The sequence below is a fragment of the Pseudonaja textilis genome, chromosome Z (genome assembly GCF_049901715.1).
Source record: "Pseudonaja textilis isolate UNSWEBS1 chromosome Z, rPseTex1.2, whole genome shotgun sequence".
Taxonomy (NCBI): Eukaryota; Metazoa; Chordata; class Lepidosauria; order Squamata; family Elapidae; genus Pseudonaja; species Pseudonaja textilis.
Window position 1 is genome coordinate 88158438 of NC_142008.1, and position 16635 is coordinate 88175072.

Here is a 16635-nt window from a genome sequence, read left to right on the forward strand (position 1 = left end):
GTTAGCTGGGTAGCTAACTAGTTCATTTTTCTTCCAGGAAGATGACTCTCATTTGGGCACCCTCTTCAAAATCACTTCATGGCATTCAGAACTATGTAAGAATTTTGGTTCTGATTTCAGTTCCTTTGAGAAACCAAGTCAAGTTTTATCTACTAGCAAGTTGCACATGATAAAGAGCCAAGCAAAGCTAGAATTACACAAGTTGATCAGCCCTGCTCAGTGCTTGAGTCATGTTTGGAAATCCTATACACAGGACAATTTGGGCTCTCAGTTGGAGATTGTGCATCCCTGTCCTTCAAACAAATTTCCTCCTTATTTGTATGGCCGGAGATATTTGCTTCCTGCTTTGAAACCTGGCCCTCTGAAGACTTATCTTTTTGATGATCTTTCAAATGTGCATGATGAATGTTACCTTTCAGACTTGAATCTGACACATAGCTTTTCCAAATGTCATCAGTCTGCAAAAAACACTTCAGATACTTTTTCTATGGATGAATTTCTAGTAGATGCATTGAAGGGAAATGTTATTCTTGGAGAACCAAAAAACCTAGCTTGTTTGGCCAAGACTTGGAAAGATGGATCATGTTCAAAAGTGTGCCTACAGGAAATTAATGAAAATGAAGGCGTGTTGCTTACAGAGGTGAGCTTTTGAAAACTGCTAACAGGATACCAACTGCATGCTTTTTGATAGGTCCTGCTGTATTATGCAAAGGAAAGATAGAGATCATCACCCGGAACCATATTCCTATCAACAGCTTGGTCAAAGACAAAACATTAAAGCATTAACATGACAGAGGACATTTGAATTAAAATATTTGAACCTGCATGGGGCAGGGGAAATTGTATCTTTCTATATTTCCTTAAATGGGGAAACTACTAAAAATCTGCCCCAGAAAGTAGATGAGACTGCAGTTTTCCTCTCCAATAGGCTAGTTTTCTAAAGAAAATTAGCTTTTAACAAACAATGGGCACAGATTCAATTCTCTATTCTTAAGCCTTGTGCTGGTATAAACCAAGGAATGACTATTGTGATCTTAGAGTGAAAGTACATTTAATGAGTTATTTTCAATGAAAGAATTCATAAGGGAAGAAGTTTTGAAATAGAAACGTTTTATCCATCCCATCCTCCTTTTTCATGTTTGAATATTACCAGAAGAAATTGCTGAGTTCACTTTATGACAAACCTTAATTAATGTGTTTGGTTTTCATTTACCATAGTATGATGTGTGAACAAAGTTGCAGTTCTTTATAAACTCATAGTTTATCATTTAGCATATATAAATCCATACTATTGTGGCTTACTCAGTAGATGCAGACAGATAACAGATAATCAAAGTTGGAAGGGACCTTATAGGTCATCCAGTCCAACCCCTGCCCAAGTGGGAGAACTTACACCATTTCTGACAAATGGCAGTCCAATCTCCAAGAAGAGATGGTCTCAAGTGATGGTGCTCCCACAACTTTTGAGGGCAAGCTGTTCCATTGGTTGATTGTTCTCACTGTCAGAAAGTTTCTCCTTATTTCCAGGTTAAATGTCTCCTTGTTCAGTTTCCATCCATTATTCCTTGTCTGGCCTACAGATGCTTTCGAAAATAGCTTGATCCCTTCCCCCCTGTGGCAGCCCTTCAAATATTGGAAGACTGCTATCATGTCTCCCCTGGTCCTTCTCTTTACTAGACTAGCCAAGCCCAGTTCCTGTAACCGTTCTTCATACGTTTTAGCCTCCAGTCCCCTAATCATCCTGGTTGCTCTTCTCTGTACTTTTTCTAGAGTCTGAACTTCTTTTTTATAATGTGGTGACCAAAACTGGACGCAGCACTCTAGGTGTGGTCTTACTAAGGCTTTACAGAGTGGTATTAGTACTTTCCTTGATCTTGATTGTATCCCTCTGTTAATACAATTTATGATTGCACACTGCTGGCTCATATTTAGCTGGTTGTTCACTAGGACTCCAAGATCCCTCTCACAGTTACTGCTATTGAGGCCTGGTTTCACCCAGTCTATATGTGTACTTTCACTCAGTCTATATGTGTACAGTCATTGGTGATTCACACAACATGCCATAATAACTTCATTTGATTTTTGTTATTGAATTGCAGATGCTGTTTTTAAGATTTATGTGAGAACTAGAGCATTTTTATTCAACAAACTATGGCTTAATATTTGACTCCCAATAATAAAGCTGGACATTTGGGTAGATAGACAGGTTCTAGATTCTGGACAGGCAGGAAGAAGTATATCATAATATAGCATTTGTTATTTTTTTCATGAAATTTATTGCCAACAGAAAAGGAAATGATCACTAGTTTCAGTAATGTTGGAAAGCATTACATAAATTCATTACTACAGAAGCTATCCAACTTTCTCACTGCAGATTCTGGGCATTTAAACTAGAATAGTTATTATGTGAGTTGCAGTTAGAGAGAAAGAGAGCACATACTGAATTGGGGAGGGCTAGTCTTCCAAAAAAAATTAAACAAAAGGAATTCTGTTCAAAGTAAATTTCTAGGACTCAAGGATAGAGAAGAATCAATAAATGTGAACTAATGGTAGGATAATTTGGCTTTAAAAGGCAAGCGCTGAAATGTTTTCTTTCTCCTGTTCTTGACAATAATTTTGGCACAGTCAATTCATTCATCCTCTTTTCAAGGGCTCTTTTCCTTTTTTGTTTCCTGGTTGCTAATCTGCAGAAACTCAAAGCAGTCGATTATGAGTACCGAGAAGAGGTTCACTGGACTAAATCTCAAGGTTTGCTTGGCACGGGCTCTTTTGGAGAAGTGTATAAAATGGAGGACAAGCAGACGGGCTTTCAGTGTGCAGCCAAAAAGGTATAGTGGTACATTATGCAAATCTGTTGCCTCCAAGGGAGGGAAAGCAGCACCAAAAAGAGGAAATGAAAGTTGCTTCCCTTTTCAGTGGAACTGCTAAAGGCTGGAGCAGTCACAGCAGTGATGCTTTGCTGAAACTTGTTTGTCGTATCCTCAAGGTCAAGCCAGAAGTCGTCGCCATGGTGACACCAAACAGTGGAATCTCCAGCTGGCTGTGGGTGTAATGGGCTGCCAGGGAAGGATCACTCTTGTATAGCAGCCAAATTAGTGTCCTGCGGAGGCGATCTTAGCTGCTTTCTTGCATGGCAGAAATCATTTGTAGAATTTATAACAGATCAGATATTAATAATAGTATAAGTTTCTTTAATCTGATCACTGAATCCTGGCAATTTGTCTTGCTTACTTCCTTTACAATATAGATGTAGTCATGGGTTACTCATCCAATGAAATGGGCTCCAGCCACAGCTGCTCATGATGTAATTAAAGTATTAGTCTTAAAAATACCACCAATCTCTATATTTTAGTATGAAGTATGGTGTAAGAGCCTAAGTCACAACTTCTTTGCAGTTTTATTAGACAGCTGTAGCTTTAAACTACTAGCTAGAGGTGATTTGTAGGTATCTACTACTTTTTGTGACACAGTGTCCTTTGGTGGAATCTTCAGCAGCTATCTAGACTTCCCCTTTTAATGCATCATGCATTTTAGATTCTTATGTTTAATGCTGGCATTATGTTTAAGACACAGGGGGGAGCTAAATTAACAAGTTGGGAAGCTCAGATGCCTGAAATTTTATCTGAAGTGTCTGTGTGCAAAAATCCTGAGGCTTGTTATTTGTAATTCCTTTTTTTCCTCTATGCTCTGAATTTCCATTCTTTGTTTCATTCTCTGATCCAACAATTACCAGCAACTAGCATGTTAATGACTAGTATTTTCCTTCTCTTTAGCAGTTATTCTCTTTTATAGACTTTTTGTTTTACCAGACTATATATAAAATCAGCTCTCATTTTAGCTTTTCTATTGTCTGTAACTAGGGACAGACTGTATTTTAATGTCTGGGTTGAAAAAAAACAAGCTGGAAAAAGAATATTTAGCTTTATTCATACAAAAACTACTAGGATACATTTAGCTTATTTTTTAATTGAAATCACAACGTGTCTTCAGCTTGTTTCAATGAGAACATATACTATATCAAAGTACAATATTGGTTTGTTCTTGCTTGTTTGTCTTATCTGTTCAGCAGGCCACAGATATGTGAGGTCAAAGCAATTAAAAATAAACACTTTTCAATTTAAACTGCTCTTGTTTGCTCTCTTCCCCCACCCCAATCCCTTGCTCCTTATTTTTTTTGGCACTAGTCATATTTTTATATCAATTTCTTTATCAAGACCTCTGCTTTTATCAAGGCCTCTGTGTTTTTTGTTATGCTCCTTTCTGCAACTTCAATGTTGAAAATGCAGCCTCAGTGGGATGAAATGTCAAGTGTCCGGCTAACGTGCCCAAAACAAGTAAACACTCTTGGAGGTTTGAATTTCCAAAAGTGAAACTTTATTGGGTACATCATTTTGGTACTGAAGAATCAAAACCAGCTCTGTTTTTTTCACACAAATGCTTGCCTAGTTAAACAATATCTTCCCTTTCTCCCCACCACTGGGTGATCACATTGTCCAATTATGAGATGGCTTTTTGTTATGGGAACAGTCCACCTTCTCAAGCACCTGCAGTCATGACTTTGATGGTTTCCAAGTTTTCACGGTCTGTGTGCAAATTCTTAACACTCCATCCCACCCTTGGCAAGTTGAATAAAGATAAGATTCAAAAAGAGCAAAGGGGTTCAATCTTGACACCAATAAAATATATCTTGTTGACTCAGATGATGGATAAGATTGCCCCTTTTCCTAGTCTATCAGTTTGGTTTCAGTACTAGTGGTGGCACAGCATTCTCTACTGCAAATCAGGACAGTAAATTAGCTTGGGACGAACATATTATAAGAGACTGATAACTATCCTCAGTTATTTTACTACTGTAGTTTATTTGCTATTTCTAATTGCTACTTACTGTTTGTTTGATAAAATGCTATGAATTCGGGTATTATGTGCTATACGAGCTGAGCAATACATGTACTAAACTTGATAAAGTACATGGGCTGGTTGTTTCTTTGTTTTTTCATTTGGATTGGGGCTTTTCTCAACAGTACTGTCAAGCACTGGGAATAAGCAGATGGGAAGAGCATCTAAGTAGTGCAACTAGCAATATTTAAGTACTGTTACAACACTAGTTCTAGAGGATGGGAATACCCAGAGGGAAATGGTTGGCATTGTAGTACTCACTTCTAAGTACACTGCTTTTCTCTACAACTAAGTGGAAGGGAAAAAAATCAGCAAAGGGTTAGTCTAGGAAGAGAAGTAAGCTTGTTTAGTTTGTGTTAACAGTTGTGGAAGATAACAGAGAAGATTCATGATTCTTGTTTGTGCAAACGATTTGTGTGGAATGTTATCTGATAACATGGGGAAGTAAAGTTTTATTATTGCTTTATTATTGCTAAAATATTTACTAAAATATTTGAGATATTCAGATTCTAGAAGAGATAGACGGAAATTAAGTGAGAAATTTGATAGACAAACCATGAGTGCTTTGCCACACTAAACAATAGCAAAAAGAAAATTTGCTTTAACAATGTGTATGAACCAAGCTCCTGTTTCAATAATTAACTTATCCCACTGGGTTTTGTAGATACTTATGACTCAGGAATCTCAATGAGTTTGTGAAATTCAATTTCTTCCTCAACTTCCCATTTTCCAAAGTCTTTTTCTCTCTCAATAGATTACAGTTCTTTTTCTCAGTTACTTTAGAATTATCATGCACCTGAATGTTTTCTTGGTTCATTGCTTACTCGTCTTGTTTTTTAATCCATTTTTAGCTTTTAGCTTCATTTGTTACCATAATTTTCTTTATAAAATTTTGTTAGGATCTGTCTCTTCCATTTCAATTTTTTCTGACTCTCATTCTCATCTCTTTTTCATTTAAGCAGCTGAGAATAATGATCGTTTTTAATTAAGGTTGGTATAGGCTATCAAGCATTCTGTTTGCCTCTCAATTTCCTTATAGATAATAAATCTAAATACCCCAACATGCTCATCTTCTTCTTTCTCACATGTGCCCTGAACTTCTCTTGCCCTTTCCCCATTCAACTCACAGTTAATTCATTTGAAGAAACAAGATACTGGACTAGGTAGTCTTGGTTTATTCTAATTGTATATGAAAGCCATTATTTTTCTATTTAAAGCCGATATTGTTTAAACCTTTCTACCTCATACTTCTCTTTCTAGATACAAGTTGAACACTTTCGTGCAGAAGAGTTGTCAACATGTGTTGGACTGACACATGCCAAAGTCCTCCCTCTATATGGAGCAGTGAAAGAAGGCCAGTGGGTTACTATCTTCATGAAAATGATGGAAGGTAGGTGATCAAGAACAGAGAAAAGATATTAGCAATATCGTGAACAATAGGAATCGCAGATTATTACAGGGGCAAAAATAAATTGAGTGACGAGGAGTGAAGCAGAATTATAATTTAGTCAATTTAAATTTTTTTGGGGGGCGGGATTGCTTCTGCAACATCTAAACATTAAATGTTGCCTGATGTGGTCATGGGATATGGAACTGAAACTTGATGGAATACTTTTCTTAAAACCCTATTTCTGACCCTCCACTTCCTCCAATCTTAGACTTGCTTCCTTTTTTTCTTTTTCTTTTTTAATATTATTTGAACCTTACTTGTTCATCATGTTAAGATATAATGAAATTTTAATACTCTGGGTTTAATGGTCCTATGAATATCAAATGCTATAAAATTTTTAGCAGAGAAGCAGGATTTCTTTCCTGACCTGATCTTGCCTAGTTTTCTCTAGCTGTCAATTTATACTTTATTTCATTTTATTTCCTAAAAACCAAGGATCACAACTGTTTCCCAACTTTACTGTTAATTTCTCTTTTAATTTGTGATAAGTATTTTCTATTTTTAGTAGAGGATAACTAAATATTTGTGAGAACCTGTTGGTCCAGTGGTTGAACTCATAACGGGAGACTGTGAATTCTAATTTTGCCTTTGACTCTAAGCCGGCTGGCTTTCTCCCAGCTCCAGAAGGAAGTCAATGACAAACCACTTCTGAAAACCTTGCCAAGAAAACTGCAGGGACTTGTTCAGGTAGTCTCTGAGAATCAAACATGATTGAACAGAAGAAGAAAAACCTCCTGAATATTTACTTCTTCCTTTTAGAGTCTTCCTTGCTTCCCCATAGCCATCTGCTTAGCCATTGTAAATATATATATATTAGATTACATACGGAAAAACTCTAAAGCTAGTGTATCTAAATTGCAGTTCATGAGCCCCATTTGGCCCCACACTTTGTTGGTACTATATCTTATTTGTACACTGTTGTCCTTTAGGATCCACAATTGCAGGCTTCTTGACCATGAAGCCACATGATATTTTTTCTGTAGATTGAAGAAGCTAATGCACTTCTTGGCTATTGGCTAATAACAGGAATAATTATCTCAGAGTGATGGGAATTTTTCCTTCTAGGTGGTTCACTGGGCCAGCTAGTTAAGCAGTGTGGGTACCTACCTGAGGACAGAGCTCTTGATTATCTCAGCCAAACACTGGAAGCCTTGGAATATCTTCACGCCCACAGCATTCTCCATGGAGATGTAAAAGGTAAGATCAGCATTAAACAGCCAATTCCAAGTAGCAGAGAATTTGCTCAAAATGACATTAATTGCTGCAGTTTCAGAAAATAGGAGGAGATGTGAGTTAGTCAACTTCTCTTTGACTTCAATAGAAGATTATGTAAATGTTCTGGCAGCCTCCTTTCACATAGAAAACTAAGTATGAGGGAGAGGGTCTCTTCTGCCTGAGATGTTAATTTATCTCATATTATAATTTCTATGGAGGAACATTTAATCATGTAAATATGCACTTCTGGTGCCCGGTAATAGTCAAAATGTCAGGGGAGCACCTAAGGAGAAGAACTAGGTGGTCTTGTGACAATATTCTATATAGATATCGATGGCCTAAAAACCTTGCAATTTTTCTTTTGGCAGCTGACAATGTCCTTTTATCTGATGACAGAAGCCATGTTGCTCTCTGTGATTTTGGTCATGCAGTTCAACTTCATCCAGATGGCATAAAGAACTATATAATGACAGGTAACCTATGGCAGGTTCTGAAGAGACTGTTGATGTACAAGCATTGGACTGCTTTTTCCTTTATGTTCAAAATATGCAACTCAGTCCTTAAAATAAATAACTAAGAGGTGTCTGTCTCACTATCTTCTAGCATCAGATATGAAGATTTATCTTTAACCCTAACTCAATATTTTAGGCATAATTTTAGGGCATTATCTATTTTTTAAAATGTTATATGATAACATATGCCAACTATCTTCTGCCCATTATCTGTACCCAACAACGGTATATATTATGCAGATTGAGCTACTATGGGTTTTTTACCAAAAAAGAAAATTGCCTCAAAATGGAGAAAAAAATAAAATTATGTCAAAAAGTCCTAGGTAATATAAACTTATTTATAAGTTTCCTAGGAGATAAAATCCTCTTTGCTTTGATAGTGCTCATGCCTTGGGAACGAAGGCTAAGTTTATTGAGGAAGGAAAAGCAAAAAGGATTTTATCTTGAAAGACCTGGAATTCTTCCCCCACCCCCCAAAAAGTTTAGCAACATATGCTAATACCCTGGGAAGGAAGATTAAGGCTAACAAGGAAAGGAAAGTCAAGAGCTTCACCAGCATCTCACAAAAATCCTGATGCTTGTGGAATTATGCCACATGACCCAGCAATGGATGAGCTGTCATCCTTCCCTAGCTCAACCTCTTGAACTCTGGAGATCTTGAGAAGATAAATGAGCAATCAGTGACAGGGGGGTGGGGTGGGGAGGAGATCCAAGGAACTTTGGGGATCCTGAAAGATGGGAAGTGCAGCGTGGAGGTGGGTGAGGTCTTAAGAGAATGGAGAGAAGTCGGCTTGTGCCTGCACTAGGCCCTCAGGATTTTTCCCATTCCTGAGGCACCCCTTATTCCACTTAACAACCAACATTTAACAAATGAGTTGGGTCTCCCAGGGATGGAGACTTATTAACTGAGATGGTTCATTTAACGCTCTCCCAACCTTCTGCTATAATGACAGGCTCCATTCTGCCGAGAATTATCTGTATATTTTTTTTAGTAGAAGAATTGCAGAAAGTATTAGCTTTTGATATTTACCAGTACAGTGGTTTACTATTTAAGGCACTAAGCTAGAAACCAGGAGCCTGGAAATTCCAGACCCAGCTTAGACATAAAAGCCAGTTGGGTGACTTTAATCCAGTTACTCTCAGTCCACAATATAAGTATTATGTTTTTTGTGGTGAAACTATTTATCTGTAAGTTAATGTCTGTTGTAAGTACAATATATTTTATATCTCTCCTGTACTTATCACCATATATTTTTTGCTCTTCCATTGTTTGAAGCTATTATACATTGCAATCACATTGTAAGATAGTTCTAGAGATTACAGTATAACTTTCCCGAGAGAAATTTGTAACAGATTTGTTCAAGTTACAAATGCACTATTTCAAGTTTGGAAGAGGCTGTTCCAACTGTTCCAGAATTGTTTTGAGAATGAAGTGGCTGATTGTTCGGCTCTAAAATACCTCTTTCAGACTTGAAACTTTGTGAATTCAAAACATTTTGGGTACCCCCATTTCCCAAGTGATAGTTCTCTCCAGAGTGTTTCCAACCAGCATGAATGTGAACTCAAAATTTCTGAATCCTTGCCTTGCCTCTCAATTGTAATACTCCAATACCAATCTTTGTGTGTGTGTGTGTGTGTGTGTGTGTGTGTGTGTGGCATCTGCTCTTCTACAGTGAAGGGCTGTTGGTCAAGTCTTTATTAGTTTAAGAATGTCTCAGTGTGGCAGCTTGTGTGGAACAGGGCCCAGCAGGACCCTAAAGAACCAGTTTCCTCTATTCCACTTTTAGGGGATTATATCCCGGGCACTGAGACCCACTTGGCTCCTGAAATCATAATGGGAAAGCACTGTGATTTCAAGATAGACATCTGGAGTAGTTGCTGTATGATGCTGCACCTACTGAATGGGTACCATCCTTGGATTAAGTACTATAATCATCCTCTGTGCCTCAAAGTAAGTCACCCATTAGTAAATGGGTAAATTGTTGGTTCATTTATCTGAAAGACAAAATAGATAATTGTGGCATGAAATACTTAGTGTTCTCAACCAATCTAAGAAATGTATATTTTGTTAGTAAATATGTATTTTTGTTGGGTAGCTTAAAACCCAAAAAGTTTACAATTCAACACAATGCACTTATTTTAGATTAACTGTTGCTCTCAAGAAGTTATAGATCCCACCTCAGGATTACTTCAGTTTTTCAGATCTCTAGAATTTGCAGTTTATACCGAAATATGCAATCTGAGTTCTGACTAGTTGTTTGATGATAAAAGCCATTTGCTCGTACCTTTTAGCAAAATAAATCAGCAATATCTGTTAAGTGGTAAGATCCTTATCATAGCGATAAGTTCAAAATGAACAACAGTCTATAACAGTCTCCCCTCTGTTAAAATCCCCCCCCCACACACACACTTATTTTCAGGAGGATAGATTTCGTGTCTGAGCATTCTCACATGACGGTGGGTCTTCCCGCCCCATAAAAACAGTTAAAAAAGAAAAAACAATATATCCTCATGCAAGAACTTTTCTGCTTCCGATTACCCCCATGCTTACAAGTTGCAAAGGAAACACGGAAGCAGGGAAGCGGCTGCCCAGCTCCGGAGCTCCACACCATTTTTTTTCAGAGGGAATCTCACTCGAGTATAAGCCGAGGGTTTTTTTTTCAGCACAAAAAATGTGCTGAAAAACTCAGCTTATGCTCGAGTCAATAAGTTTTCCCAGTTTTTTGTGGCAAAATTAGGTGCTTCGGCTTATATTCTGGTCGACTTATACTCGAGTATATACGGTAAATATCTTCACTAATTTATAAATATCTCAAAATTGTTTCAGCTGTTATATTACATATATACATATTATATTTGAGAATAGGTGGATGGGGCAGGTTGTTCATGGATTGTACCAGCCCTGCCGAGTGACAAACTATCATGCTATGTTAGTTACTTAGTTTTGTAGCATGGTAGTTTAATACTATTTTACTGTGGTGTATTGAATGTTCTCATTTGTTCCATGACACATTTTTGTAATTTTTAAATAGGACTTTTTTCTTTCCTTCTATTTTTGTCTAGTTACCTCTTCCCTTCCCACACCTCCATCTGCTTCTCTTCTTGTTTTCTATTTTTCCTTTCATTTTTGTATTTATTTTTTATATTTTTTGTATATAGTTCTCTATAGGAGCTTGTGAGAGAAAATGGTACATGGGATGCCTTATTCTAAGGGAAACATTTTAGATTCAGGGTCATTTTTCTCTTAAATAAGGTATTTGTTAGAAAATGAGTATGTGCCAATTTAAGTCTACACAGAACCTGCAAGAAAGGATGGGTGATGATGACATTTAGAGTGTAATTCTGAAGTTGAATTTTAATTAAAACAATGAGATCTTTTGTAAATCAGTTTGCATATATAATGGAAGATAAAGCAAAACATGAAGTAAGCTTATTAAGTTCTGAAACATAACACAGTATTCAATGCATATAGAAACGATCATTCAGAAGCTGTATGATGAAGAAAATGCAAAGCAAGATGGTTTTCTTTGAATCTTTAGTATAGAGTAGCTTCAGGAATTAGCCCCTATACAAAGACCTCTATTTGAGAAGTTTAGTGTGGATGCTAGATGCAAGTTGTATCTACTGCTTATATACATTTTGGTGCATAAAACACTATTTAGGTTACAGTTGGCTATTCTAAATGCAAAAGAACTTTATTTTAATGATTATGGAACTGGAAGCTAAAACATGAAGTAGGGTTACAGGAATTAGATATGTCTAGTTTAGTGAAAAGGAGTACTAGGGGACACGTAGCACTGTTCCAATATTTGAGGGGCTCCTACAAAGGCAAGGGGGGCTCAAACTGTTTTCCAAAGCACCAAAAGGTCAGACAAGAAACAAGGATGGAAACTAATCAAGGAGATAAGCAACCTAGAATTAAGGAGAAATTTCCTAATGCTGAGAGCAATCAATTAATGGAACAACTTGCTTTCAGATGCTCCATCACTGGAATCTTTCAAAAAGAGACTGTACAATTATTTATCTAAAATGGTATAGGGTCTCCTGCTCAAGCAAAAAGTTGGACTAGAAAGACTTCCGAGGTCCCTTCCAACTCTATTCTATGTTCTAAACAATTGAAATGTAGTGTAAAACCTTTAAACTTTTCAAAGAATATAATTATTCTGTTTTTTCTCTGGGGCCTAAAAGAATTCTGATTTTTGTTAGTTAGTTCAGTCTGGTGAAATATAGTAGCTTGGAGTTAAGAGCTGGGCAAATGTCCAGTGAGGAAACAAAATTTCTGTCCATCTCGGACATCAAATTATATTTGGGTAGCACTGGCCCTATTTGCAAGCCTCTCAATATTTTGTCCTTTTGAGTATTGCCTTTAAAGGCAACTTGTCAGTTTACAGCATGTGCTTGGTAGAATTTCTGTGCGCATTAATATTTTTTGTACTAGAATATTGAGGGGTTTTGCCTGTATTGCAGTTGTCTGTCACATATTATCTATGCCTTGTTTTCAAAAAAGTGAGAAATTGATTTCTATTTCATATATATACAGTAGTAGTTGTCATTGTATGTTAAATAGTTGCTATGTGTAGGCCTGTAGCTTTCCGATTGCTTTTGATCAGTATCCATTTTCCTGCATCTCTCCATTGCAGATAGCCAAAGAACTACCCCCACTGAGAGAAATTCCTCCCTCCTGTCACCCATCCACTGTTCAGGTCATTACTTCTGGCCTTGAGAAAGAGCCTAAAAAACGAGCTTCTGCAGCAGAGCTAAGGAAGAAAACCTGCACAGCACTCAAGCAAAGTGAGATTGCTTTGTCTGTCTGAACGTGCACCTGTCTCACAATTTCTTCCGTTCTTGCATTTGTCCACACAGTCTCCTGACAAAACTTTGCTCTTTTATTTGTTCCTGACATTTCTCTTTATGTTACTTCCATGAATTATTTTCACATTTGATTGTGCAAGAGAAAACATGGAAGTCGGGGTTTTTTTTTAGTTACTTGTGTGGTATAAATTGGAAAAAAAGTAAAAGTACACAGCATGCCCCAGGACAGGCATTGCCTGTAAATGAATTTGACTACCTTCACTAGTGTTATGCATGAAAACCAGGTTCACATGTGGAGGTTCAATTTTACTGATTTATTGCTAAAAGCTTATCTACAGGAATCTTCTCAACTAACAATCAGCACCAGGTTAGAACTAGATAAGATTCAAAGAGGGTTGGACTTAGCTTATTTATAACTACATAATGACTCTAAACTAAGCCTTTGTTTTACCTCTGGCTCTGGCTCTGCCAATCCTTCTGGTCACATACACTGGTCACATACTTCTCCAGACAGTTCAGATATTCTTTTCATTCTTTTAGTAGGTCACCATTTTGGTTAGATATCTTAAAAAGAAATGGGCAGAATCTTTTTTGTTCTCTCTGGTCTCGTATCCATGAGTGCAAAATTCTGAAGTTGCATATTAGTGAAAGGATGATGTATTACTGAGTACTGCTAAAAACAGTCCTTCTATGTGGCTGGTTAATAAAGCAGATCAAGATAAAGTCTCCTTCAAGCTGACAGATGAGAACCATTATAGTTGAGAAACTCCTGTACTGTAAGCATGGGACTGGTTATCAGCAGGCTTCTAGCTACAAATCAAAGACCTGCATTTGCCCTGATAAAAGCACTTAATGATTTAGCACATGGTAGCTGGTCTACACCTGTGGAACAACCTTCCCAATTGTTCCTATTGGCAACAACTTTGGTAGTATTTTAGAAAGCAGTATGCTTTTATTGTTGTAGGCTCCAGGAGTCTTTCTGAGCTTTGTGATACATGACTGAAATGAATAGACAAACTCACTTGTGATTTCTGATATGCTATGTCTTTTGACAATAAGACAGAAGTGACGTACTATTTACGGCCTTCTGGTTTTGTTTTGTTTGAAAATATAATAAAACATTATTCTGCTATAGAAACTGAAAACTATGTCAGAGTAGTCATCATTGTATAAATATATGTGTTTTAGAATGTATATGTTCCCTCTTCATAATGGATTGCTACAGGAAACTTAGAAGAACTAAGAATATCTAGATATACCATCTGAAACTTTGGAAGCATCTTACCTTGTGTTAAATGCATGCTGGTGGTTGAACAGGGATCTCAGTGCTCCCGAGGTGTTTTTATCCTAGATTTTCCTGTGTGTGCTTTTGGTTTGTAGTGGGAGGACTGAAGAGTTCCTGGAATGGTGAATACAGAGAACCTAGACGCTTGCAGCCCACAGAGAAAGCTATTCTCACAGAACTATTGTTATCCATACCTAAACTGGTGGATAGCCAAAAGGTGTTGACCAGAAGCCCTAGACCTCCATTGCCATGTGAGGATCTGACTGAGAGAACGCAGTTAACTCACCCAGACACGTGCAAGGAATTACGGACACCATCTGACTCCCTTCTACCCTCCTTTCTGGCTCCAGCGAGTACTAGGAAATACAACCTGACAGAATGGAGGACGCCCAGCATTGACCACGACCTTCAGCAGATGGAGTTTGGTAATCACGGATCAGGATTGATTGATTGAGTTATTCCTTCATGCCTTTCCCTTTATTGTTTTTATATAAATAACTCAAGGCAGCAAATATATCCAATATTTCTTCCTCCTCCTATTTCCCCCAAAATAGGAGAAGGAAAGAAAGAGAGACACAGTGACCAGCCGAAGCCAGCTTTCATGGCTAAACAGGGACTAGAACTCACAACCTCCTACTTTCTAGCCTGATGCTTTAATCAGCAGACCAAACTGGCTCTCTTGTTATTTAAAGCTGCTTCTTTGCTTGCCATCTAGTTACCTGACCTCTTTCCCCGCCCCCCCTCCAAGCTTTTTGTACAGCTGTCCACATCATAGAAGATTTTTCTGAATGGTATTCTATACAGTAAATAGCATTTCTACGTGCTTGTTATTAAGTTAATTGAAGAAGTCAGTCATGTAATACTTGTGAGTTTAAAAGAAGGAAAGGGTAATGATGGTAGCAGAATTTAAAAAAAAACTGCCAAAAGCCAGGCATCCATGAAGGAAATGGAGCATGTTGGAGTGTGAAAGTAGCAAGGGCCTTCTGATGGTATGCATTTTTATTTTTTATATATTTTATATTTTTATATTTTATTAAAACATGTCTTTTATTGTCAAGTTTCAATGTGGCCCCTTTCATAAATAGTTGAAAGGAGCTGTGCTCATGCTTGCATGAATTCCAAATCCCTTCTTCCAAATCATTTTGAAGCAGGTAAAGTTCTTAGTTATCACACAGCATCTGTAACCATTTGTTCTAGCAGGATTTAGAAGAACCAGATTTTACTCCAGGATATGCCAGTGGGCAACGTGCTATATCCATTGTTCAATTTTTTTCAGAGTTACAAATATTCCGTTTACAAATAAACTAAATAAAAAAAATTAAAAATCCTTTATTGGCAGATTATTTTGGAAACACAAAAGACAAAATAAATAGTTAGGCTTTAACTGGGTTGAACTTTTGAAGAAAGAAAGCTATGTTTTAGAGAAGGAAATATTGAAATAGTAAGAATGAAAAATACATGCCAATGTTTTAAAAACCAAATATAATAGCTGGCAAGCATGAATTAGTATAAGTACAATACACATTTAGAAAAAGAGCAGATCCATTTAATGTATCACTGGAAGCAAATCAAAACTATAATCATTATATCTTGAAACGTTAATGATGAGATGACGGAGTTCTTGTCTGTTTTAATAATGAATCCAGAAATTATCATCAGTTTAGGGTAATCCTGGATGCCGGCAGTGGACAGACAGTCTTCAGTGTCTTCATTTTAATCCAATTCTTTCCATAGATCTGATTCTGAACAGCCTCTCTCAACCCTTTTCACTGGAAGAACAGGAACAAATGTTGTCTTGCTTCAGCTTGGATAGCTTCCTCGCATCAGATGCTAGTGAAAAGGTAACGTACCTGAGGATGGACAGTTGCTGTTTTGGAATTGTAACTGATTGTCCAGAATATTCCAAGAAGGATTGTACAGAATTGTTATTCGGAAGAATTTGAGCATATTTGAATGCCTTGTACATTCATATCTTTCACTGTGTATTCCTGCTTCAGGTTTGTGTCCTGTCTATGCTATGAAGGAAAACTGTGGGGTTTTTATTTTATTTTATTAGAACCCCAATCTAGATTCTATTGAGTAAAGCATATTTGTTTCCTCCACCCAATAATAGAAAAAATAAATAATAAAATAAGTGACTGACTTAATATAAGTTGCTGATCCAATCTTCTGGGTCAGAGCCAAGTATTCCTTGATTTATAACCACAGTCCTGGTGGCCATTATAATTCCAGATATGGTGCATGTGTGTGTGTGTGTGTGTGTGTGATTAATAGCAATAGCAATATACTGCTTTATAGTGCTTTCCAGCCCTCTCCAAGCGGTTTACAGAGTCAGCCTATTTCCCCCAACAATCTGGGTCCTCATTTTACCCACCTCGGAAGGATGGAAGGCTGAGTCAACCTTGAGTTTGGTGGGATTCAATCTGTCAGATTGCTGTAGGAGTAGCTTGCAGTACTGCACTCTA

The 16635-nt window shown here is 37.2% G+C and overlaps 1 protein-coding gene across 3 annotated transcripts in view; it reads left to right on the forward strand.

The window, feature by feature from the left end:
• The window catches only part of MAP3K14 (mitogen-activated protein kinase kinase kinase 14), a 43325-nt gene that overhangs the window by 18897 nt on the left and 7793 nt on the right, over window positions 1-16635 (forward strand). For all 3 annotated transcript variants that reach the window (XR_015740288.1, XM_026718272.2, XM_087917470.1), the window contains exons 5-13: window positions 38-640; window positions 2691-2828; window positions 6157-6286; window positions 7412-7543; window positions 7930-8034; window positions 9861-10024; window positions 12714-12864; window positions 14266-14595; window positions 15905-16011. Coding sequence is in view for 2 of the 3 variants with exons in the window: in XM_026718272.2 (XP_026574057.1) it covers window positions 38-640; window positions 2691-2828; window positions 6157-6286; window positions 7412-7543; window positions 7930-8034; window positions 9861-10024; window positions 12714-12864; window positions 14266-14595; window positions 15905-16011 (1860 nt within the window). In the remaining variant the exon portion in view is untranslated. The remainder of the gene's footprint in view (window positions 1-37; window positions 641-2690; window positions 2829-6156; window positions 6287-7411; window positions 7544-7929; window positions 8035-9860; window positions 10025-12713; window positions 12865-14265; window positions 14596-15904; window positions 16012-16635) is intronic.